The sequence below is a fragment of the Bos indicus genome, chromosome 4 (assembly GCF_029378745.1).
Source record: "Bos indicus isolate NIAB-ARS_2022 breed Sahiwal x Tharparkar chromosome 4, NIAB-ARS_B.indTharparkar_mat_pri_1.0, whole genome shotgun sequence".
Taxonomy (NCBI): domain Eukaryota; kingdom Metazoa; phylum Chordata; class Mammalia; order Artiodactyla; family Bovidae; genus Bos; species Bos indicus.
The window spans coordinates 19,443,068-19,468,250 of NC_091763.1; the positions used below are offsets into that span (position 1 = coordinate 19,443,068).

Genomic DNA, 25,183 nt, shown 5'->3' on the forward strand with positions numbered 1-25,183 from the left:
TATAGGCCCTGATGCATGCACGTTTTCATTGAGAACAGTTGGCTGATAGAAATATTTGATATACTGTCAATGTTTAGAAATTTACTAGTCTTGCTACATATATCAAGTATGTTTATTTTCCTAATAAGTTGTGGATTGTTGTAAAATGCTAATTTAATGTATTTGTGAGTAGAGTTAAAAGTGTCTAGGTTTATCCATGTGGTCATCTCTATGGCTAGCTTCTTCCTTTGTGTATTTTGTATATCAGCTTTTATTTTCTTCTAAACTAAAATTGGATATTTAATTTAACTAGAGAGAAATATGCGCATGATTCAAATTCAGGAGAATATGGCTGAACAAAAGAATATAAAGGATAAATTAGAGAATGAACAAGAAAAGCTTCATGTGGAATATAATAAGGTAAAACAAACAACGTAATGTAATTACATCTTACTGATGATTCCTTATGTTTCATTTTGAAATTCCTCTGGAGTTTCTACGACTTGTCTGTAATTCCGACCCCTCGTTATCTTCATTACCGTCACTAACACTGAGTACTTTCTATGTGCCAGGCACAGTTTTGAGCATTTTTACTTGTGTTAACTCATCTCATTCTCACTTCAGCTTTATAATGTGTCTTATGATTTCTGCTCCCTTTTTCAGAAGCGTAAACTGAATCCTAAACAGGTGAAGTAATTTGCCCAGGTTCGCAAAGGTAGTCAAGGCATAGAGTTGGGGTTTGAGGCCCAAGTCTGACTCCATTTATCTTTCTAAGTTATAGAAAACTTTAAAACTTACTTTTGAATTACTGTTTTTCTTAAATTGTTTTGTTACTTTTGATTAAAAAAAAAAATCTCCTGATTAAAATTTATCTTCTATATCTTCATTCTAAAGATGAAGAAGTTCATGAAGAAATGTATAAAAGCAAGTTGTGACTAAATGTGAGATAATAAGTAACATAAGAAAAATCTGGATTGACTTTTGTTTCTTTTGGCTGTGCTGGGTCATCTTTGGGTACGAGGGCTCAGTAATGCGGCATGTGGGCTTCTCTAGTTGCAGAACTCAGGCTCACTTGACCTGAGGCATGTAAGATCTTAATTCTCCAACCAGAGATCAAATCTGCGTCCCCTTCATTGAAAGGCAGATTCTTAACCACTGGACCGCAGGGAGGTCCCCAGGATTGACTTATTGATATATATCATTTTCTTGTTGGAAAAATGGTGGGAGTGCACTTTGATACACTCATAAGGGTTAATTAGTGTGTCTGTGAAATTATATAGTAAACTATTATAGAATATGTAAGTATCATTATTAGTAAAATGCTAACATAAAATGTTTACTTTTTGTTGGTGCTTCTTAAATAGTTGGAGACTTTCATTTTTAAGTGTATTGTGACTTGAATGTGTTAAATATATGTGGAATAGAAATGTAGATATTTTGGACATTGATAAATTATTTTTATTTTCAAATATGTTACTGAATATTGTAATGGTCTACTAATTTGAATTGTTCACATTATAGCTCTGTGAATCTTTGGAAGAACTACAAAACATGAATGGAAAACTTCGAAGTGAAGGACAAGGAATATGGGCCTTACTAGGCAGAATCACAGGGCAGGTTAGTTTCTTTCCAATTGCTCTCTCCTTCTCTTCTTGCTTTCTGTATGATTTCAAAGATTGGATCTCTAATACAACTGTCACTTCACTAACTGAAGAATTCTGTTTAATCAGGGCCAACTAATCCTCTGGGATAATGGTTTCTGCCTGAAATGCATCTAGAGCTTTGCAAGCTGCCTACTGAGAACCTGTAGCTTAATATGGTTGTTTTAACAGCTATCTTGTTTGCAAAATTTTTTCATTTGCTCTAACTGATTGACCTGTCATTTGTGATGAAGCTAAGATTTGAAGCATGAGTTACTCCTACCATATTCTTCTGCCTCTATGCAGCGGTTTTAGATTCCTTGCCACATTTCTTCTGTCCTATTCTTGTGCTATAAGTAGTTGTTGTTTTTTTTAATGGGGGAAATGTAAAAGGAAAACGAATTTTTTTTCATGTTGATGGGTTTTGAACTTATAAGGAATGGTTTTTGAAATTTAATGTTAAAGTGTAGTTTTTCCCTTCATTAGTTTTATTTTAATTATGAAAGAAATTACTTTATCCTTGAACATATTGAGCCTATTAAAGTTCTTGGTATTGTAAAGAACAATCATTGCCAAATGGATTTCTTTGAATGCTTTTTTTAGTACTGTGTATTTAGTTCTTAAATTAATAATTCATTTGAATAATTTAAGTTATTTTTTTAAGAATAATGGAGACTCGCTGTGGTCTTTTCACCATGGAAATAGTTTTATTTGTGAAGGAAGGTTTTTAAAGAACAGATATTTTTTGTGGTACTTATTTTAAAGGTTTATAAAGAGCCAAATTCGTTATATAGGTTGTGTGGACACATTATTTTAGAAAGTAATACATACTGATATGTATTATGCCATGCTAGCTTTGAAGATGCTTCTTTTGTGAAAAGGGTGTATGTGGCATATAGTATAATGAATAACATAAGAGGTGAGGATGAGTAGTTATGTATGCACAGTTGACCTTTGTTTCTATTGATAGGCTGTTGGTGAATATTTGGAAGATTACAGTGTTTTATGTTTTATATTTAGTGAAATTAATATTGAATACAAGCCTATTAGTTTATTTGGCAAGCTAGCATTATCTTTTGGCCAGATTTGCAAGTTTGTCTCATAAGAATCTATTTAGTATAAGTTATGAAAGAGCATTTTAATTTATTAAATCACTTGAAACAGAAGCACATGCATTTCTGTGTGCAAATGTAAAATACACAGGAGAAGTAGAATTCGTTTGTACCACTTGCAGGACACTTTTTTTCCGGTTGGTTGAACTGATGCGGGCCCACTGGGCCACTGAGAAATGACTTTGATAGATGGTTGCTGTCTGAGAAGCTAGTATACTACAGATTAGTAGAAACCCAAAGAGAATCTAATTCGCTTTGTGAAGAGTTTGGTCCAATAAGATAATTTTTCTAATTAACCTTTGGAGCACCAGTGTAGCTGTGGTGTTTAAGAAAATAAACGGCCTCAATACTCTTTTTGTCGTGTTCTTTTTTTTTTTTTCAAGTCTTGAATTCTTGTCGTTGTCTTTCACTTTTAAAGCTAAAGTAGGAGTTTAATTTTCACAGTGTTTTAGTGGTCCAGAGAAAATTGGTGAAAGTATGTAATTATAGGCTTCTCACAGCAGTGGCTATGAGACAAAAACTCATTTTAGTCCTTTTTGCCAGTGTAAAAGCTTTAAAACATTTCCCCCTCAAGATCCTAGCATATTAGTTGACTTGAACGGCGCATAAAGAAAAATGTTGCTTTATATTTTTTCTCTGAAAACAAAATAAACTGCATTTGTTCAAATCAATAGAAGTTGAACATACCAGCAATTTTGCGAGCACCCAAGGAGAGAAAACCAAGTAAAAAAGAAGGGGGCACACAAAAGGCGTCTACTCTTCCTGCAGTACTTTATAGGCAAGTAATGAAATTTTGACAGATTAATACAGTATATTTTTAAATGAATACTTTTTAGTAGCAAGATGCTTTAAATATTTGTGAATGAATTATGTTTATATCAGAATTTAAAGTCAAATGTGTTTGAAGTTCATTTTATTAATACCTTCATCAAAAATACTTCCCAGACTGAATGATGATAGGATAGAGTCGCTCCTCTTTTAATGATAAATCACTTTTTGTATACTTTAAGTAACTGGTTATATGTGCACAAACTCCATGGAAACCCCTCTTTAGAGAATTGGAAAGTGAGTTTTAAGTAATGTACGTGAGTATTTTCTTAAATAGTTTAAACAGTGTGTTAGATAAATGGACATTTATATTTTATTTTGCTGGAGTGAGTTTTAGAGGTTTACATGTGTTTTTAGGTAGTGTTGGATATTATAGTTTGAATTACTGCCTTTGTACAGTGGTAGGGGTGGATAATGAAGATAAGTTTTAGATTTGAATCTGTCTACATTTTTTTTCTCTCTGTGCTCAGTTGTAGTAATTTCATTTCCCCAAATATTTTTGTTCTTTTTTTTTTGGCTCAGTATTTTACAGTGTTCACCATTGTAACAGTTTTATATAGTTATTAAGATTTCTTTCCATACCAGTAGGTTTGGATCTTACTTTTTTTCCATGTAGCTGATGAAACTCATTGAGAAAAGTTTAGAAGATGCAAGTATGTTTGTGTGTATCCATACACACACAAATCTGTTCACACACACAAGTAAATATGCTTATGTAAGTGTATACATATTCTCCCCACAATCTCTTTCTTTCTCAGAAATAGCAACAACAGTATCTGTCTCAATAACTACTTTCTCTTCTAGCTTGGAGGCTTTCTCCATAGGTAATAGCAATTAACTTCCTTGAAATGTGGGACAAGCTCACTAGTATCTATACTGGACTTTATAAAGACTAGCACTGTCACAGTCTAGCTTTTCCAGATAAAACTGTTTCATTTGAAACCGTCAGGCTTATTACTTATGCTTCTGACTTTTCATCACTACAGCTCATTTTTGTTTCAGGATACAGTTTAGTAATTTTTCATTTTTACTCTGAGCAACTTTGAGACCAAGTATTGATTGGTCTTTGTTGTATATGTATATATTTGATTTTTTTTCTAAGATTATTTAAAATTCAAACATCATTACTTTTTCTGTATACTTATGGCTTTTTTAGGATCTCAACTTTTTCCTCACCCTTCACATTCCTAATATAAGTACACCCTGGATTGTAGATCATGGTGTTTGTGCTCTCAGGAGTAGTTGACCTTTTGCACAAGAAAAGTTAGATTTCTTAAGAACAATCAAAAATCTAAAACAATGGCAACAATAATAATAAAACTTCCAGTTCTTTATAATAAATATCAATTGGTATATTTTTAAGACTCAAAGTCTGATTCTGTAAAAAGACTTAACATATGTAGCTTATTTACACGTTGAAGGTTCTTTGAAAGATTTACAGTTAATGGTAGAAAATAAACAGAATTTCGTTTGTAAAGTAACTTCTTTGTAGTTTTAGAGAGGTAGAAAATTGAAAACTATTTTTGTTTAATATTTGTTCCTAGAGAAAATTTGGTCTGATGTTACATGGGCTTTAAGTAATAAAGAAGATTAAGATGATGTTAGAATAAATACCTAACATATGCCCTTCTCTGAATAGTTTGACTCCAGCAAAATTTAAATTTATAATAGATCTAAACTATTCTACATTCTCAAAAGTATTTAGATTCTTGCCATTATAAAAAGATATGTGTTATTAAAAAAAGTATTTGATTTCAGTTAAAGAAATATATTAAGTTAAATCACAATGAAATTTTGAAAATTTAAAAATATGCCGTAAATTAACTATTCACTATGATAATTATTATTCTAATCCTTTATTGCTGCTGCCTTTATCAAAGTTGTGGAATTTGTAAGAAGAACCATGATCAGCATCTTCTTTTATTGTGTGATACCTGTAAACTGCATTACCATCTTGGATGTCTGGACCCTCCTCTTACGAGGATGCCAAGAAAGACCAAAAACAGTTATTGGTAAGTAAACTGAAGAGCATGTACATGTTAGAACTGGTGTTGCTCTTAGTTTCAACAGTATTAGATGAAGTATTAGAACATATTTGATGCATAATAAAGTTTTCAGTATATTTTTAATTGAAAATTTTATAATGTTTTCCAATAATATTGACATATTGGCATTTAAAAGTTGTGTATATTAAGGTTTGCAACATAATGATTTAATATATGTATACACTGTGAAATAATCACCACAATCAAGCTAATTAGCATATTTGTCACCTCACATAGTTATCATTTTTTGTGGTAAGAATACTTCAGACATAAATGTTTATTACAGTATTATATGTATAGAGATGTAGCAAATTTTTTGATAAATGAATTTAAGTTAATTGAGGCTATTTTAATATCTTAGCAGTGGTTTCTTAAGGCATGAATTCTGTTTAGTGTGTTTATAATTCTCTTTATTATAACATTTTTTCAAATTCTTTATTTTTGTTCTTTATTAAGAATTTGCCTCCATATTCATGCTTTAAATGTAGTTTAGTATTTTGTTTTCAAATTAGTGTCACCAAAGGCTTTACTTGTGGCTAGTTGTGTATTAAAATTCAACCATTCTTTGTAAATCTAGAAACATTTGACTTACGTTTTTGAATTTTTTCATTAACTTAGGCATGTGGAATCACTACAGATGTTTGATAAAAGTTTATGATACTTATAAGTTTTATTCTTTCCTTAATTTTAATCCAAGAGAAAGACAGATGTTCAAATTCTAATAGATTGATTCTGTATAGGAAGAATATAGGTCACGGAGAGCTTTGGAAGGCACATGACTATTCTTTTTATACAAATTTTACATGACTAGACCCCAATCTTAAATGATAATCTGTACAAAAAGGTGTTTATTTATCAAATACATTAAAGCATATTTTCTGACCTCATTGTTTTATTTCATAAACCTACGTCTGTCCATTTTATTAAGAATCTCACATTCTTTCACCATTTTCACATGATTACTTTTTCATGAAGTGAAGCGGAAGTCTCTCAGTCATGTCCGACTCTTTGCGACCCCATGGACTATATAGTCTATGGAATTCTCCAGTCCAGAATACTGATGTCTGTAGCCTTTCCCTTGTCCAGGGGATCTTCCCAACCCAGGGATTGAACCCAGGTCTCCTGCATTGCAGGTGGATTCTTTACCAGCTGAGCCGCGAGGGAAGCCCAAGAATACTGGAGTGGGTAGTCTATCCCTTCTCTAGTGGATCTTCCCGACCCAGGAATCAAACTGGGGTCTCCTGCATTGCAGGTGGACTCTTCACCAGCTGAGCTATGAGAGAAGCCCTTCTTTTTCATAGTGCTCTTTTATCAATTTGCCTGGAGACAGTCATACTGGTCAACTCTTTTCAAATATAGTGGGATGTATTACTTCTGATTTGTGAGTGCTTTTGAAACCAGAATTTAAGAGAAACTGCTGTCACGTATTAGAATATCAGCAGTGTTAATAAGTATCCTATGTGCGTTTCTAAGTTGAAAACCAGTTTGGTAGTCTTCAGGGCCAGGGAACTTTGTCATAATCATGGATGTGTTTTAGCATTATTGTACAATGACGTTGTTTTTCTTTAATAATAAAGATTTTTAAAAGGGCTTCACTCCATTTTTTATATGTATTTATTTAGGTATATTGGAGAAGGAAATGGCAACCCACTCCACTATTCTTACCTGGAGAATCCCCATGGACAGAGGAGCCTGGTGGACTACTGTCCATGGGGTCGCAAAGAGTCGCACGTGACTGAGTGCCTAAGCACACAGCACACATAAACAATGAAATTGTTTCCCTTTAATAATAAAGATTTAAAAACCTCCTTAACATAAGTTGGAGTGTATAGTGCTAAGGATCAAGAATATATAGCAAACTGAGAAAAATCTCTTAGTATTTCAGTATGAAGGTAGTCCTTTGGCATAAATTCCTAACATGAATTTTCATTATTATTACTTTAAACATCCTATTTCTTAGGATCTTGTGTACCAGTTATGGTAGCAGAGCTGCTTTTTCATATTTTAAAGGCTATTTATAAAATGAGGACTATAGTGTTTAACAGATTGTTGAAAGAGCTGCAAATAGTGTTTTCATCTGTATTGAGTTTATGTACTACAAGTATCGTGTGGCAGTTGCCTTGAAATAGAAATAAATTTCTGCCTTAGCAGTTAGATATTTTTTAGATTTTTCTGAGTTGTTCAGTGTTTTGTGGTTTTCAGAGCATAACATTTTTGTTTATCTGAGTGCTCTAAAGCAAGTTTCTTTGTCACCTAAATGTATTAACCTTTGGTGGGGATGAGCTTGAGAAGCTAGAGACTATCCTGACAAGGAATATAGTTACAAACTGAGAAACAAAAGAGGAAACAAGTCGCTTAAAAAACAAACAAAAAAGTCCCTACAGTGATTCATTCTAAAAAGATACTTGTTTCCATATCACAGAAATGCGTGTATGTTAAAAATATTTTTATTTGATGTTAATCTAGGAATCCAAAGAATAAAGTGCTTGGTTTTTAACAACAGTTATATAAAAATCTTTAGTAACTAGTGATAATTGACTCCTACTGGTCAAATTTTTTAGTGTTAAAATTTTTGCTTAAATGGAAATTTTAAGATATTAAAAGTAATACCTTAAATTTTAATTGCATGTTACCAATAGAAAATTCTGAAAGAGATGGGAATACCAGACCACCTGACCTGCCTCTTGAGAAACCTATATGCAGGTCAGGAAGCAATGGTTAGAACTGGACGTGGAACAACAGACTGGTTCCAAATAGGAAAAGGAGTACGTCAAGGCTGTATATTGTTACCCTGCTTATTTAACTTATATGCAGAGAGTACATCATGAGAAACGCTGGGCTGGAAGAAGCACAAGCTGGAATCAAGATTGCCAGGAGAAATATCAATAACCTCAGATATGCAGATGACACCACCCTTATGGCAGAAAGTGAAGAGGAACTCAAAAGCCTCTTGATGAAAGTGAAAGAGGAGAGTGAAAAAGTTGGCTTAAAGCTCAACATTAAGAAAACAAAGATCATGGCATCTGGTCCCACCACTTCATGGGAAATAGATGGGGAAACAGTGGAAACAGTGTCAAACTATATTTTTTGGGCTCCAAAATCACTGCAGATGGTGATTGCAGCCATGAAATTAAAAGATGATTACTCCTTGGAAGGAAAGTTATGACCAACCTAGATAGCATATTTAAAAGCAGAGACATTACTTTGCCAACAAAGGTCTGTCTAGTCAAGGCTATGGTTTTTCCAGTGGTCATGTATGCATGTGAGAGTTGGACTGTGAAGAAGGCTGAGCGCCGAAGAATTGATGCTTTTGAACTGTGGTGTTGGAGAAGACTCTTGAGAATCCCTTGGACTGCAAGGAGATCCAACCAGTCCATTCTAAAGGAGATCAGTCCTGGGTGTTCTTTGGAAGGAATGATGCTAAAGCTGAAACTCCAGTACTTTGGCCACCTCATGCGAAGAGTTGACTCATTGGAAAAGACTCTGATGCTGGGGGGGATTGGAGGCAGGAGAAGAAGGGGACGACAGAGGATGAGATGGCTGGATGGCATCACTGAGTCGATGGACATGAGTCTGAGTGAACTCTAGGAGTTGGTGATGGACAGGGAGGCCTGGCGTGCTGCGATTCATGGGGTCGCAAAGAGTCAGACACGACTGAGCGACTGAACTGAACTGAACTGAATAGTGCATTTGTATTAGCCACACATGATACTTTGTATTTAATTCTGTTATTGGAGTTCAAAATTTAAAGCTGTTAAAATAAATACTAATTTGGTATTAAATTACAGTGCTAATGAATGAGAGGTATGAATTTTTACAGAATTTTCTTGTTGGTATATTCAGCACAGCTTGCCATTAATTAAGATGCAAGGATATTATAGCTGTGACAAATAGAGTTGGTCAAAGAATGACTTTGATTTTCTGGTGTCACAATGTATATCATTTGAGGAAAAATCATGATTTCCTAAGGAAAACTATCTTTTTAATCAGTACTGGGCCTCTTACATTCATTCACATAAATATATGGCAGTATTACATGTGTTTTTATGATACTTATTAGGGATACATGAAATTGCTTTGGACATTTTACATGTATTGTTGTTTCTCTTAAAGGAATGTATGTGCTTTTCTGTATGTATGGTCATTATATGACTATGGTCACATGTTCCTGTGTACATTTTCATATATTCTAAACATATACCTGCATTTTGTATTTATAGAAACCATGGCTAATGCTGGAAGGTAAAAATAAATGTATGAAATAATATTTTTTTCTTTATGTAGGCAGTGTTCTGAATGTGACCAGGCAGGGAGCAGTGACATGGAAGCAGAGATGGCCATGGAAACCTTACCAGATGGGACCAAACGATCAAGGAGGCAGATTAAGGAACCAGTGAAATTTGTTCCACAGGATATGCCTCCAGAACCCAAGAAGATTCCAATAAGAAACACGGTAATTTATTCCCTAGAAGTCATAATAACCCTTACAAAACTCTGAGGTCAAAATTTAAAGGGTGAGAAAGACAAAGGGCAAGCGTATACTCAGTAGCCAATGAAAGAAATATATTGCTTTTGGTTTTTCTTAACAGTTTACTGTTTTATATTATGAAATATACTATACTAGTTACACCTGAGAATGTATAGTTTACATATTCAATGCAAAGTACAATAATAATGAAGATCTATTGTGTTCACAAACCCACTTTAAAGATAGAACATTACCAAAACCTATGAAGTCACCTTTGAATCCCTGAGGACTCACTTCACCATCCATGTAGTCTAGAGATAACCTCCTTTCTCAAGTTTGTGTCTTTTATTCACTCCATTTTTTATATGTATTTATGTATGTATATTGGAGAAGGAAATGGCAACCCACTCCAGTATTCTTGCCTGGGAAATGCCATGGACAGAGGAGCCTGGTGGGCTACAGTGTGGTGGGGTAACAAGGGTCAGACTGGACTTAGTGACTAAACTACCACCATCGTGTGTGTGTGTGTATTCATAAGTAATACATAGTTTTGCACAGTGTGAATTTTGCGTAAATTGAGTCAAACTGTTTTTTCCCCATTATTTGATACTTTGACCAACTTTACCTTGATTGATTCATACATGCTGATATGTGTAATTGTAGCTCATTTATTTTCACCAGTATGTCATTTTTTAATTGAAAATAGATCATTAACAGTTCAGTTCAGTTCAGTTGCTCAGTCATGTTCGACTCTTTGGGACCCCATGAACTGCAACACGCCAGGCCTCCCTGTCCATCACCAACTCCCAGAGCCGACCCAAACTCATGTCCATTGAGTCGGTGATGCCATCCAACCATCTCATTCTCTGTCATCCCTTTCTCCTCCTGCCCTCAATCTTTCCCAGCATCAGGGTCTTTTCAAATGAGTCAGCTCTCCACATCAAGTGGCCAAAGTATTGGAGTTTCAGCTTCAACATCAGTCCCTCCAGTGAACACCCAGGACTGATCTCCTTTAGGATGGACTGGTTAGATCTCCTTGCAGTCTAAGGGACTCTCAAGAGTCTTCTCCAACACCACAGTTCAAAAGCATCAATTCTTCGGTGCTCAGCTTTCTTTATAGTTAAACTGTCACATCCATACATGACTACTGGAGAAACCATAGCCTTGACTAGACGGACCTTTGTTGGCAAAGTAGTAGTTTGGCAGTTTTGTTTCCACTTTTTTACTTATAATAATTTTATTTATTTATTTTTAGCTCTGCTGGGTCTTTATTGCTATGTGGGCTTTTCTCTAGTTGTGGCAAGCAGGGGCTACTCTCTAGTTGTGGTGTGAGGGCTTCTCATTCTGATGGCTTTTGTGTTGCAGAGCACATGCTCTAGAGTTCACGGGCTTCAGTTTTTGGCTGGGCTTGTGGTTCCCGGGCTCTAGAGTGAGTGAGTGAGTGAAGTCGCTCAGTCGTACTCAATAGTTGTGATGCACAAGCTTTGTTGCTCCATGGAATGTGGATCTTCCCATATGAAAGACCAAACATGTGTCTCCTGCATTTGCAGGTGAATTCTGAGCCACCAGGGAAGCCCTCCATCTTTTCGCTTTTATAAACAACCTCACTTTAAATATTATTCTAAATCTCTTCTGCAGCTTGGTAACAAGGAGTTAGGGTATATAGCAAAGCATGGGTTTGCTTAGTTATAGGATATTGGCACCCAGTTTTGCTGGGTAAGTGCAATATTTTCCAAACCAGGTTACACTTACACTAGCAATGAGTAATGTTACTTTTTCTGCCAAACTTGGTTTGTCCAGTGTTATAATGTTTTCCAGTGTGATATATGTAAATAGTAGAGGCATTTTATTTTGCATTTCTCTCAATACTTAGTTGACTTAGAGCATCTATATATTTTTGGTTGGTTGTGTGTACAAATCTTATTCAGCTTTTCTATCAGGTTGTTAGCCTATTCTTATAAAAAATTCTCTCAGGTCAGAGTTTTAAAAAGTTTTTCCAGAAAACATTTATGTTAGTTATTACCAGGTGCCTGGGAGCTCTACCAGCCTAAGGCCATTTTAATAAAAGTTTGTCCTGTGTGTCTCTTCCACTACATGAATATCGTTAATTTCTACTCCAAAGCCATGAACAATGGCTTGCAGTTATGAATTCTTAGGGGAGACATTTTTCACTTTCTTACCTTGAGCCAAGGCAGGCACATTTTACAAATCTGCCTATCCCTAAAGGAGATGTAAATATACTTTTAGGGATAGTTGTCAAATTCATCTGTTTTGTTGTCTGTTTGGTTTTAGTCTTAATTTTTTCTTTCCCTTACAGTAATAGTTTTTTGAAAAGTTTTTTTTTTTTAATCTGTAATATCCATCTATATTATAATCACTTAAAAGATTTTAAGAGAAATAACCTAGATTATTTCATTCAGTTTTGTGTTATAGATTCATTTGAAATTGATGAGGCGAATCTGGGAATTGTTATCTTTTAGATAATTGAAATATGTAGTTTTGGGTGCTCTAAATTGATCAACTTGAAATAGTTTTTCTTATAATTTCCTCTAGTTTAAAACATTTTTTAGATTTCACAAATGTATTTTGTTTACAGATGAACTAGAGAGAATTTTATTTCTTTAAATAAGCCATTTTATTTCTATTTCTAAAATATTCTTCTGTAACTTTTGATGCTATTATCTGCAGCTGTTCTTAAGATCTTAGAGAAAAAGCTGTTATTACTTCTTATGTCTGTGTTTGCATAGATTATCTTCTTAGGAAACACTTTTTCTAGTTTCTTTATTGTTTGAAGAAATCTTTAGGAATGATATTACCATTAACTTTGGAGTTATCATATAGAGGGAAATTTTGTACATATTATAGTGATATTTGTGTGTCCATTATTTAAGATAAAACAAGATTCCATTTTTTTCTGATTTACCTGTCTCCTTTTTAGCCTAGAATTACAAGAACGTTTTTGAGTTTTCCAGTTTAGTCCAGTGCCTTTCATGAAATTCTTTGTCTCTAGTTTCTTTGTGTAAAAGTTCATTTTACAGTAGTCATATTATTCTGTCAAAATTTTGAAGAAAATTTTACCCTTGTGACATAGAGGATTCATGACAGACCTTAAACTTCAGTTTCTCATTTCAAAATAGTATCTCACTCAGTAAAACAGTTCAAATGATCATTTGTTCTCCAAGTTTCCATTTCTGTTAAATTTATTATGTTCCATTGGATTATAGTGATAGCACAATTTTTAGAAAGTAGTTTGGGGTTCTTTCATGCTAGTTGAAATGATTTCATCTTCTTTCAGAAACCCATATTGTGGGGTGTATGAATTGATATTCTGTTAGAATGATTTTATTTTTTAAAAATTAAGACTTTATAGTATAATTAAGTGGACAGAACTTTAATCTCTTATTTTGATGTCTGTCTCTGTGGAATTGTCCAAGAACCATCGAAAATAAAAAATGATCAGAGCTGCTATAGATTGAAGTTCCATTTTTATTGATTAGTTTCCTTATCCTCTGTTATTAATTTCTCTCCTTTTATACTTTATAAACATACTTTATAAATATACTTTATATCTTTATGTTTAAAAATAGCGTCATGGTAGTAAGGGAGTAAAAGGGAGAAGGAAGGCCTTCATGTGTTGGAGTGTTTGTAAATACTAGTGTGTTTCTGGTAATAATTTAACGTCTTTTTATCTATACTGCTAACGAATCCAACTACGTTATTATTTTATATTTCTTCCTATTTTTCAAAGGTAGGTAAATCAGAAGTGGATGTGAGTATGTTTACTCTTACATAAAATAGTTTAATAGTAATAATACCTTACTTTTTCTGAGGATTGATCATATACCAGACACTGTAGTAATCCTCCATCCTACTCCCCCTTAAAAAAATTAGTATTTAGGTATTATAACTTCTGTATTACTCAGGCACAGAAACCTGCAGTAATTTACCTGTGATCTTACAGATAGTAAGAAGAATAGGAATTGAACCCAGATAGCTGGCACCCCACTCCAGCACTCTTGCCTGGAAAATCCCATGGACGGAGGAGCCTGGAAGGCTGCAGTCCATGGGGTCGCTGAGGGTCGGACAGGACTGAGCGACTTCACTTTCACTTTTCACTTTCCTGCATTGGAGAAGGAAATGGTAACCCACTCCAGTGTTCTTGCCTGGAGAATCCCAGGGACGGGGGAGCCTGGTGGGCTGCCGTCTATGGGGTTGCACAGAGTCGGACACGACTGAAGTGGCTTAGCAGCAGCAGCAGCAGCTAAATTAAGAAGTAGTGTCTTTTCTGAGGTCTGTAGAAGAGCATTTAGTTGTGGTGCAAATGAAATAGTTGTAAAAACATTTGATCATTAGATAACATAGTTGGGAATGTGGTACTCTCATCTGGTACCAGAATGGTCATGTGTCTTTCCACAGCATAGTGTTACCTATGAGCAGCCAGACACATATCCACTTACTGACTCTCAAAACTGAGTTCCTTCACATTAAATATTACATTTAACACTGTTTTTTTTGTACTTTCAATTGGGTGTGAACTGTTTTCCTTTTCAAGCTTGTGCAGGAGTGTTGGCAGCCCTCTTGTCAATCACAGTATAATGCTGTAGAAGTTAATAAAACATTTGCAGATTATTTTACCTTCAGGAAATTGATATTTTAAAAAATCAGAAAAGAAAAAATTAGAAGCAGCAAAGCAATAAGTACACTGATGGCATGTGTATACGTGAGCTACCAGTATATGTTTATTTTACTGTTCTCTATTTTGGTTTGTATTTTTTCTACCGCATTGAGTACTGTGCAACCTGCTGTGGGAAAAAAGGAGTATTGAGTGAAATTGGAGAAGTGCATGGCGGTTTTTTTTTACATTTTTTTCCCTTTCCTAACTAGTTATCCCAAATTGAACCTAAAACATTTGGCTTATTGCATCTCAACTTTTTTGATTAAGCAATGAATATCTTTTTGATTTGTTCACTTGGTTTGATCACTGTTAAGAAAGATGAGCCCATAGACTCAGTCTGTGTGCTCCAGTGCCTCTTTGGTGCAAAACGAAGCTACTACTAGAAAAATGGCATCCACTTTTCCTGCTGACAGGCAATTGCCATTTGTCATGACCAAAGGGTGCAACAGGGAGTAGAACACTTTGTTAAACCTTACTTTATTTTTATTATTTGGATACTGAAGAAAGTCATTTTTTATTTCATTCTACTCTGATTTCCTTAATAAGAATATATAGAAATCTGAAAGGATGTATCATGTTTTGAGACAGTAGATTTAATAAGATCTAGATGCTTTTCAAAGCAAGTAGTCTCAGTACAATTTTTTTCTATTAGAAATATTTTCTACCCAAAGATCATAAAAAGATTAACCAGAAAAGTTACTTGAAAAAAATTATAGCGGTAAAGATTTAGTGTTTTTTTTTTTTTTAATGGGTTAAAAGAGGTATTTGTATAAGAATGGAGATAGTATACTTTCAGAAAATATCCTTCCTATAAAACATGGAGATTCTGTTTTGTATTTTAATGTTATCGCATATTTAATTGCTAAATTATCAGTGTTTCTGAAATTCATCATTCTGAAAGAATAATTTTTTAATTGAGTTTTAACTATAAATGTAATATGAATACTTTTTTTTGTTGTAAGAAGTTTAAAAATCCAAAGTCTGTTATAACTCTTTTCCCAGCATTCTCTTTCTCCAACCTAATTCACATGCCTTGAATCTATCTTTATTAGAAGAGTATATATTTTGAACTTTGATTATTTGACATTTCTATAGGTGTATCTGTCAGAGAACAAGAAAAAAAATGATGAATGAGTCATACAGAAAAGTAGTATGGAGATGGTTCAAGACACATAGCATATAATTCAAGTATTAATAAATAAAACAGGAATGATCTGATTTTATAAAATTCTTCACATATGGTTTCCTGCTCCAGAGATAAGACTTTGTAACACTTCTTCCATTGGCTCATAAATATCCCATCTCCAGTATTTCAGTGTCTTAGTAACCATTATTCTCTATTATTACTGGGTACAAATAGGAGGAGTAAGTTTAAAGAAGGAAGAGGGTTGAAAAGCATATTTTAATAAACTTTACTATTCTTTAGTATGTATTTAATATTTATTCATTTGTCATAGCTATTCTATGAATTAGTTACTAATATCATTGCCATTGCTAATATCACTGCCAAAGGAGAAACCGAGGCAGAGAATTTAAGTTACCTATCTAAGAACATACAGCTTCAAAGTGGTAGAACCAAGAATCAGATTTAACTACTAGGTCCTGAGCCCTTTAATTACTTTATTAGGCTGCCTTTCTAGACAAGATCCTTTCCTGGACTTTGCTGGGCTAGAATCACAGGACCTTCATGGTTCCAGCAGCTTAGTAACTAAGGATTTGGTCCGGAGAATGGAAGGCATTCTATAAAGAATTTTGGCCTTATACCACAGTTGAGGGCCTAAATGTCAAGAAAAGATCATCATAGATTGAAGGAGCTCTGCTGAACATCAAAGAGACTGTCAGTGAAATCATCCTGAAGCACTGAGCAGAGGGTAGGAGCTGACATTAGATCAGAGAACTTTGGTGAAGACCTCAGCCTGAACATCACTGGTAGTAAGTGGGTAGAAAAGTTAGTATTTGTGGGAAGGTCTGCAAAACCTGTCAGGACTGTGAAGTGGGAGCTGATGTAAAGGTCTGCAGGGCTGCTGCATCTGAAAAAACCAAGCACCTGAGCCCTGTTACTTCTTGAGGAAAACTGGCCTTCACTTTACTTATCTGCTTCAAATATGAGGTGCTGTCATGAAACTGTACAGACCAGGATATTGTGGGAAGTGTGGTTTCCAGCCTTAGACTGCATAAACAAGGAGGTGGTAGTGTTGGTGGTGTGTCTGCCAAATTGACCACAGACGATCTAGCATAATAACCTACTGCAGCTTAATGTAGTGATACTTCGCATGTGGTACGTGCCATAAAAAGTAACACTTCCAGACTCCTTCCCCCACCCCACTCCTTACTCCCTTTTCTTTCCACCTTTAAATGTAAAATGACCATACTTCATATATTGTTTTCCCTTTGATTCTTACATTACATAAGACAATGTAATATCTTTCAACTATGACTTTTTATTATAGTACTTTTTTTTTTTTTTACTAATTTCAAATAGTTTCTTTTTCTTTCTTCTACCTTTCAAGTTTGTGTCTCTGTCATTGAGCCAGAACAACTTGTAATACTGTTGACCTTGTGGGTTGCTGTTTTACTGATAAGTGATACATTTACTTTCAGTCCTTTGGACTGCAAGAAGATCCAACCAGTCCATCCTAAAGGAGATCAGTCCTGGGTGTTCATTGGAAGGACTGATGTTGAAGCTGAAATTCCAGTACTTTGGCCACCTAATGCGAAAAGCTGACTCATTTGAAAAGACCTTGATGCTGGGAAAGATTGAGGGCAGGAGGAGAAGGGGATGACAGAGGATGAGATGGTTGGATGGCATTACTGACTCAATGGACATGAGTTTGGGTCAGCTCTGGGAGTTGGTGATGGACAGGGAGGCCTGGCGTGTTGCGGTTCATGGGGTTGCAAAGAGTCAGACACTACTGAGTGACTGAACTGAACTGATCAGACAGACTGTTTTACGATTTAATAATATTCTAGTTTTAACACTTAAGTGCTTTCTCACACCTTTAGAGATCCCAGTAATTCTGTAGTTATTTTATCTTCTTTGATTTTGCTTATTTTCAGCTTTATCTCACATCATGTAGAAGGTAGATAGTGACTTGTAATGCATACAACACAATTCTCAGCCTCAGTGGTTTGATCTTTAATTAATTTTGTCCTCTTAGGTAAGCTTTCAGAGTGCAGTAAAGATGAACTTTTGTTTGTAGTGTATAAGAACATGAATTGAAGTTACGTTTTCTTCACAGTTGTCAAAATTGTAGGGAATTACCTTTTACGTGAGTGCTTTGGTCGTATTTATTCCTGAGTTGAATAGTTCTTTATATTAAGCAGTAAAAATTGGCTACATGGATATCTCAGTCTTTCCATGTTTTGTGGTCTTTGTGACTCATTGTCCTACTCTTGAACCATGATCAGATTAATTTTTTCAACATATATCCATTGAGCAACTAATGAGGTAAGGCACTAGGCAATAGATGTTGAGTAGAACACTAAAATGAAGACATGGTCTGTGTCCTCAAAGAAGTTTACTGATAGAAAGTTGACTCTCAAATAATGTAATATTTTATAGATTAGAAGGTAAAGTGTCCATATGAGAGGGACATTAAATTACACTAGCAGATAACATGCTAACTGAAATGGAAGAGGAAAGACAGAAGATTGAGATAAGCAACAAAGACGACAACTTGACTATTATTGCTGTCAATAGTAGGAAAGTATTCTCCTGAGAAAGTCCTTACTTTCCACTGCTGAAAACCTTGGTATTAAAGAAGATGAAATTTTTAAAGTAACAGCAAGCTGAACACGTGTAAAAGCTTTGGATACTTTAGCATAAAATTTAGTGTATAAATTTTGAACCACATACAGTTATCATTTAACACCTGTGTCTTATCTTTCTTACATGTTTTTATGAGCATCTTGATGGCTGGCAACAGCTCTTTGCATTAGTAACTGTAAAATTTTAAATAAGTTAATTGGATCAAATCTTAATAGCTAATGTTAGTACAGATTTACTTATCAATTAAAATTATTGATGATTAATGAGTTAAAGCACCTTCAGCAAAAAGCCTCTTAATATTTCAGTTATTTAATTTTTTCATATAAATAGATGTGAACATTTTTTTAGGATAGCTCATTTCTCTTTAAATTATTCCTGTGTTAAGGAAATTTTGATCATTAGTGTATTGATTGAAGAGGTGTTTTTTTTTTTGAACTTAAATAACTTTCTTATATTTATTTAGTTGAAAATATCTTATATATAGATATGACTTCTAATTATGCTTGAGAAAATAATGAACCATTGTAACTGTAATGGTATTTTCCTCTCTAGGACAATTTCTTTGTAGCATTATTCCCTTTAAAAGATAAATGGTAGAAAATCAAATTCTTGAGTGTTTTAGATAGCCTCGAAACCTATAAGATAGCATGGTACGTGGTGGAAAGTTCCTGGACTAGCACATGGTAGATTAGAATTTTAGTCCATACTCTGCCAGTAACCCTTTGTGTGACCTTGAATAAGTAATTTACTTATCTTGTTTGCGCTCAGTATCCTCATTTATAAAGTAGATGATCTGCAATCTTTTCTAGAACCAAAGGTCTCTTTCTAAATTTCGGAATTGTATTTATTTTCTATCCCTAAGACTGTTTAGGAGGGTTAAAATATACACATTGACATTCAAATAATCTGGAAATTTTGGTAATATTTTGTAATTATATTTTAGAGTTTTTAGTTTTGTTTTCTTTTTAAAGATCACATTTGTTGGTAACCTTTATCTTTTCCCTTTCTGGATTATACCTTTGTTATAATCATTGTCTCCTTCTGAAAAAATTGTGTGAATGATTCCAAGAAAGTGGGTCAGCAGATGTGTAGGATAACTTACTTTCATGATTTTATTTAAAAGAAATTTTTAAGTTCTCCTTTTGTTTCGTTTCCAAGGTAACATTTGATTGTTTTACTTAGCCAGGTTTATATTGACTTCTTCATGATAGTAACTTTCCAGAGATAAAATATGAAGAACAACAGAATAACTCTCTAAACACTTTATGAACTTTTAAACATTGACACACTTTTTGCCCTATTACTGGTCTAAGGCTGGGTAGGCAAGAGTGAGGTGGGTGCCGAAGGAAAGAATACAGTCAGATTATGTCACTAATTAAATTTTGAGAATTCTTATTCAGTTTATTTTTAAAGAAAGGAATGAATAGTTTAAAAATAAGCTATTTGCCTTTCATTGTATTTGTAATTTATCTCTAAATCTAAGACTGTCTGCTCACAACCTTCAGCTACCTTATAAAATATTTCTGATACACTGTCTTACATATAGTCACATATGTCGTATAATTTCTTAAATATTTTCTCTGAGACCTCTCTCCTCCAGTTCTAATGTGAATTTTTTTTTTTTAATGTTACCCTTGAACTCTGTTTCATCATCATCCTGGGAATTCCTTTTAACCTTTGAAAGATGGTATTTCCTGTTGCTTGCATTTCAGTTTCTTTTTTTTTTTTCACTTAGTCCCTTATCTTGTTGGGGCAACTCTTTCAATGACTTATTAAGTAAAGATTAATAAGAGATAAGTTTTTTGAGATCTTGTATGTCTAAAAAATAAGTTTTATAATTTCATTACTTATTTGGCTGTGTATAAAATACCACATATTTTTTTAAGTATTACTTGACTGGCTCCTGGCTCCCAGTATTGCTTTCTGCATTTCTTTTTTTCCTTCTCTTGAAACTCTTAAGATTTTCTCTTTCTCATTTAGGATGACCATGTACTTTCATTGTTTCTTTTAATAGCAAATTTCCTTAAAAAACAGCAAGTATTCTTATTTCATGATTACAAAAACTTCTTTTACATCCTTATGAATATTATAATTTTTATTTATTTTTTCTGTGTTCTGCATTTGGTTTCCTTATTTCTATTCATGTTCATCTTTTTCATGTTGAAGCTTTCAGATGCTTAGGAATCTTTGGAGTCATCCACTCATATTTTGTTTTAAAAAAGGTAATTAAGTTCCTATAGGGCTGGTTCGGAGAAGGCAATGCCACCCCACTCCAGTACTCTTGCCTGGAAAATCCCATGGACAGAGGAGCCTGGTAGGCTGCAGGCCATGGGGTCACTAAGTCGGACATGACTGAGGAACTTCACTTTCACTTTTCACTTTCATGCACTGGAGAAGGAAATGGCAACCCACTCCAGTGTTCTTGCCTGGAGAATCCCAGGGACGGGGGAGCCTGGTGGGCTGCAGTCCATGGGGTCCCACAGAGTTGGATACGACTGAAGCGACTTAGCAGCAGCAGCAGCAGCAGCAGCAGGGCTGGTTAGCCCAGTGTTTCCCCCAAAGGTTGATTTTATGATCACAGAGCTTTTTCTTTGGAAACTCCCTAAATGTCAGTATCTATAGGTTTTTTCCACATTAATTCAGTAGAAGTAGTCTCTCTTCTCCTAAATGATAGGTATAATTTTGACTGTCAGGATCCTGGACAGGTGAGGAGAAAGGGGCTAAGGCTCTCATGGTTTAGAAAGTAGAATGCATTAATGCTTCCTGGTTTCTGTTTGTTACCTCATTGCTTCCTTCTCTGTGCCTGAAAACCCCTTGTACAGAGTCTCTCTGGTTCTTTTTCTCCAGAGAATATACCTCCTGTGTCCTATGGGAGAGGGGTAGTCTCTTAACTGCATAGAAAGGAAATGATATCCTATATCTTCATGTTACTGAAGTTTCATCCAAAGTAGCATTTTATTTCTTAATATTTTAAAAAAAATGCATTTATTTTTAATTGAAGGATAATTGCTTTACAATGTGGTGTTGGTTTCTGCCATACATCAAAGTGAATCAGCCATTATTATATGTATGTCCCCTCTCTCCTGAATTTCCCTCCTGCCTCTGACCCCATCTCCCCCCTTTAGGTTATCATAGAACCCTGGTTTGAGTTCCCTGAGTCATACAGCAAATTCCCACTGGCATCTATTTTACATATGGTAGTGTATATGTTTCCGTGCTACACTTTCCATTTGTCCCACTCTCTCTTACCTGCCCTGTGTCCACAAGTCTGTTCTCTGTGTCTGCATCTCCATTGCTGCCCTGCAAATGGGTTCGTTGGTACCATCTTTCTAGATTCCATATATATGCATTAATATTTGATATTTGTTTTTCTCTTTCTGACTTACTTCACTCTGTATAATAGGCTCTAGGTTCATCCACCTTATTAGAACTGACTCAAATGTGTTCCTTTTTATGGCTGAGTACTATTCCATTGTATGTATTCACCACAGCTTCTTTATCCATTCATCTGTTGATGGACATATAGGTTGCTTCCATGTCCTAGCTATTGTGAATGGTGCTGCAGTGAACACTGGGGTAAAGGTGTCTTTTTAAATTATGGTTTCCTCAGTAGTGTGAGTATGGTCTCAGTGCGTTTGCCCTCTGATGCCCTCTTGCAACTATGAACAAAGCTAGTGGAGGTGATGGAATTCCAGTTGAGCTATTCCAATTCCTGAAAGATGATGCTGTGAAAGTGCTGCACTCAATATGCCAGCAAATTTGGAAAACTCAGCAGTGGCCACAGGACTGGAAAAGGTCAGTTTCCATTCCAATCCCAAAGAAAGGCAATGCCAAAGAATGCTCAAACTACCGCACAATTGCACTCAACTCACATGCTAGTAAAGTAATCCTCAAAATTCTCCAAGCCAGGCTTCAGCAATATGTGAACTGTGAACTTCCTAATGTTCAAGCTGGTTTTAGAAAAAGGCAGAGGAACCAGAGATCAAATTGCCAACATCTGCTGGATCATGGAAAAAGCAAGAGAGTTCCAGAAAAACATCTATTTCTGCTTTATTAACTATGCCAAAGCCTTCGACTGTGTGGATCACAAGAAACTGTGGAAAATTCTGAAAGAGATGGGAATACCAGACCACCTGATCTGCCTCTTGAGAAATTTGTATGCAGGTCAGGAAGCAACAGTTAGAACTGGACATGGAACAACAGACTGGTTCCAAATAGGAAAAGGAGTTCGTCAAGGCTGTATATTGTCACCCTGTTTATTTAACTTATATGCAGAGTACATCATGAGAAAAGCTGGACTGGAAGAAACACAAGCTGGAATCAAGATTGCTGGGAGAAATATCAATAACCTCAGATATGCAGATGACACCACCCTTATGGCAGAAAGTGAAGAGGAACTCAAAAGCCTCTTGATGAAAGTGAAAGAGGAGAGTGAAAAAGTTGGCTTAAAGCTCAACATTCAGAAAACGGAGATCATGGCATCCGGTCCCACCAATTCATGGGAAATAGATGGGGAAACAGTGGAAACAGTGTCAGACTTTATTTTGGGGGGCTCCAAAATCACTACAGATGGTGACTGCAGCCATGAAATTAAAAGACGCTTACTCCTTGGAAGGAAAGTTATGACCAACCTAGATAGCATATTCAAAAGCAGAGACATTACTTTGCCAACAAAGGTCCGTCTAGTCAAGGCTATGGTTTTTCCTGTGGTCATGTATGGATGTGAGAGTTGGACTGTGAAGAAGGCTGAGCGCTGAAGAACTGATGCTTTTGAACTGTGGTGTTGGAGAAGACTCTTGAGAGTTCCTTGGACTGCAAGGAGATCCAACCAGTCCATTCTGAAGGAGATCAGCCCTGGGATTTCTTTGGAAGGAATGATGCTGAAGCTGAAACTCCAGTACTTTGGCCACCTCATGCGAAGAGTTGACTCATTGGAAAAGACTCTGATGCTGGGAGGGATTGGGGGCAAGAGGAGAAGGGGACGACAGAGGATGAGATGGCTGGATGGCATCACTGACTCGATGGACGTGAGTCTGAGTGAACTCCGGGAGTTGGTGATTGACAGGGAGGCCTGGTGTGCTGCGATTCATGGGGTCGCAAAGAGTCGGACACGACTGAGCAACTGATCTGATCTGATCTGATCAGTAGTGTAACTGTTGGGTGATATGGTAGTTTATTCCTAGTTTTTTAAGGAATCTCCATACTGTCTTTCATAGTGACTGTATCAATTTATGTTCCCACCAACAGTGCAAGAGAGTTCCCTTTTCTCTACACCCTCTCCAGCATTTATTGTTTGTAGATTTTTTTATGGTGGCCATTGTGATTGGTGTGAGATGATATCTTACTGTAGTTTGTCTAATAATGAGCGATGTTGAGCATCTTTTCATATGTTTATTAGCCATCTGTAGTTTCTTTGGAGAAATGTCAAATTAGATCTTCTGCCCACTTTTTGATTGGGTTGTTTGTTTTTCTGGTATTGAGTTGCATGAGCGGCTTGTATATTTTGGAAATTAATCCTTTCTCAGTTGTTTCATTTGCTGTTATTTTCTCCCATTCTGGGAGTTGTCTTTTCATCTTGTTTATAGTTTGCTGTGCAAAAGCTTTTAAGTTTAATGAGGTCCCACTTGTTTGTTTTTATTTCCATTACTCTAGGAGGTGGGTCATAGGGGATCTTGCTGTGATTTATGTCATAGAGTGTTCTGCCTGTGTTTTCCTCTAAGAGTTATATACTTTCTGATCTTTCATTTAGATCTTAATCCATTTTGAGTTTATCCTATGGTATTAGGAAGTGTTCTAATTGCATTGTTTTAAATGTAGCTGTCTGGTTTTCCCAGCACCACTGATTGAAGAGATTATCTTTTCTCCAATGTATATTCTTGCTTCCTTTGTCAAAGATAAGGTGCCCATAGGTGCATGGGTTTATCTATGGACTTTTATCTCATTCCATTGGTCTGTAGTTCTGTTTTTGTACCAGTACCATACTGTCTTGATGACTTTAGTTTTGTAGTATAGTTTGAAGTCGGGAAGGCTGATTCCTCCAGCAACATTCTTCTTTCTCAAAATTCCTTTGGCTATTTGGGGTCTTATGTGTTTCCATATGAATTGTGAAATATTTTGTTCTAATTGTGAAAAGTGCCATTGGTTATTTGATAGGGATTGCATTGAATCCAAAGATTGCATTTGGTAGTATAGTCATTTTCACAGTATTGATTCTTCCAACCCAGGAACATGGACTCTCTCTCCATCTGTTTATGTCATCTTTGATTTCCTTCGTTAGTGTCTTATAGTTTCTGTATATAAGCTCTTTTGTCTCTTAGGTAGGTTTATTCCTTGGCATTTTATTCTTTTTGTTGCAGTGATAAATGGGACTGATTCCTTAATTTCTCTTCCAGATTTTTCATTGTTAGTGTGTAGGAATGCAAGTGATTTCTGTGTATTGATTTTATATCCTGTGACTTTACTTAAAGTTCAATAATTAGCTCTAGTAATTTCCTGATTGTATCTTTTGGGTTTTCTATGTATAATATAATGTTGTCTACAAATAGAGTTTTACTTCTTCATTTCTGATCTGGATTCCTTTTATTTCTTCTCTGATTCCTTTAGCTAGGACTTCCAAAACTTTGTTGAGTAAGAATGTTGAGAGGGAGCATCCTTGTTTTGTTCCTGA

The 25,183-nt window shown here is 35.2% G+C and overlaps 1 protein-coding gene across 10 annotated transcripts in view; it reads left to right on the forward strand.

Annotated features, from left to right (window-relative positions):
- PHF14 (PHD finger protein 14) overlaps window positions 1-25,183 on the forward strand; it is a 199,117-nt gene that overhangs the window by 58,313 nt on the left and 115,621 nt on the right. For all 10 annotated transcript variants that reach the window (XR_011566179.1, XR_002180486.2, XR_011566178.1 and 7 more), the window contains exons 10-14: window positions 293-399; window positions 1,501-1,596; window positions 3,406-3,509; window positions 5,440-5,571; window positions 9,889-10,057. Coding sequence is in view for 6 of the 10 variants with exons in the window: in XM_019958462.2 (XP_019814021.2) it covers window positions 293-399; window positions 1,501-1,596; window positions 3,406-3,509; window positions 5,440-5,571; window positions 9,889-10,057 (608 nt within the window). In the remaining 4 variants the exon portion in view is untranslated. The remainder of the gene's footprint in view (window positions 1-292; window positions 400-1,500; window positions 1,597-3,405; window positions 3,510-5,439; window positions 5,572-9,888; window positions 10,058-25,183) is intronic.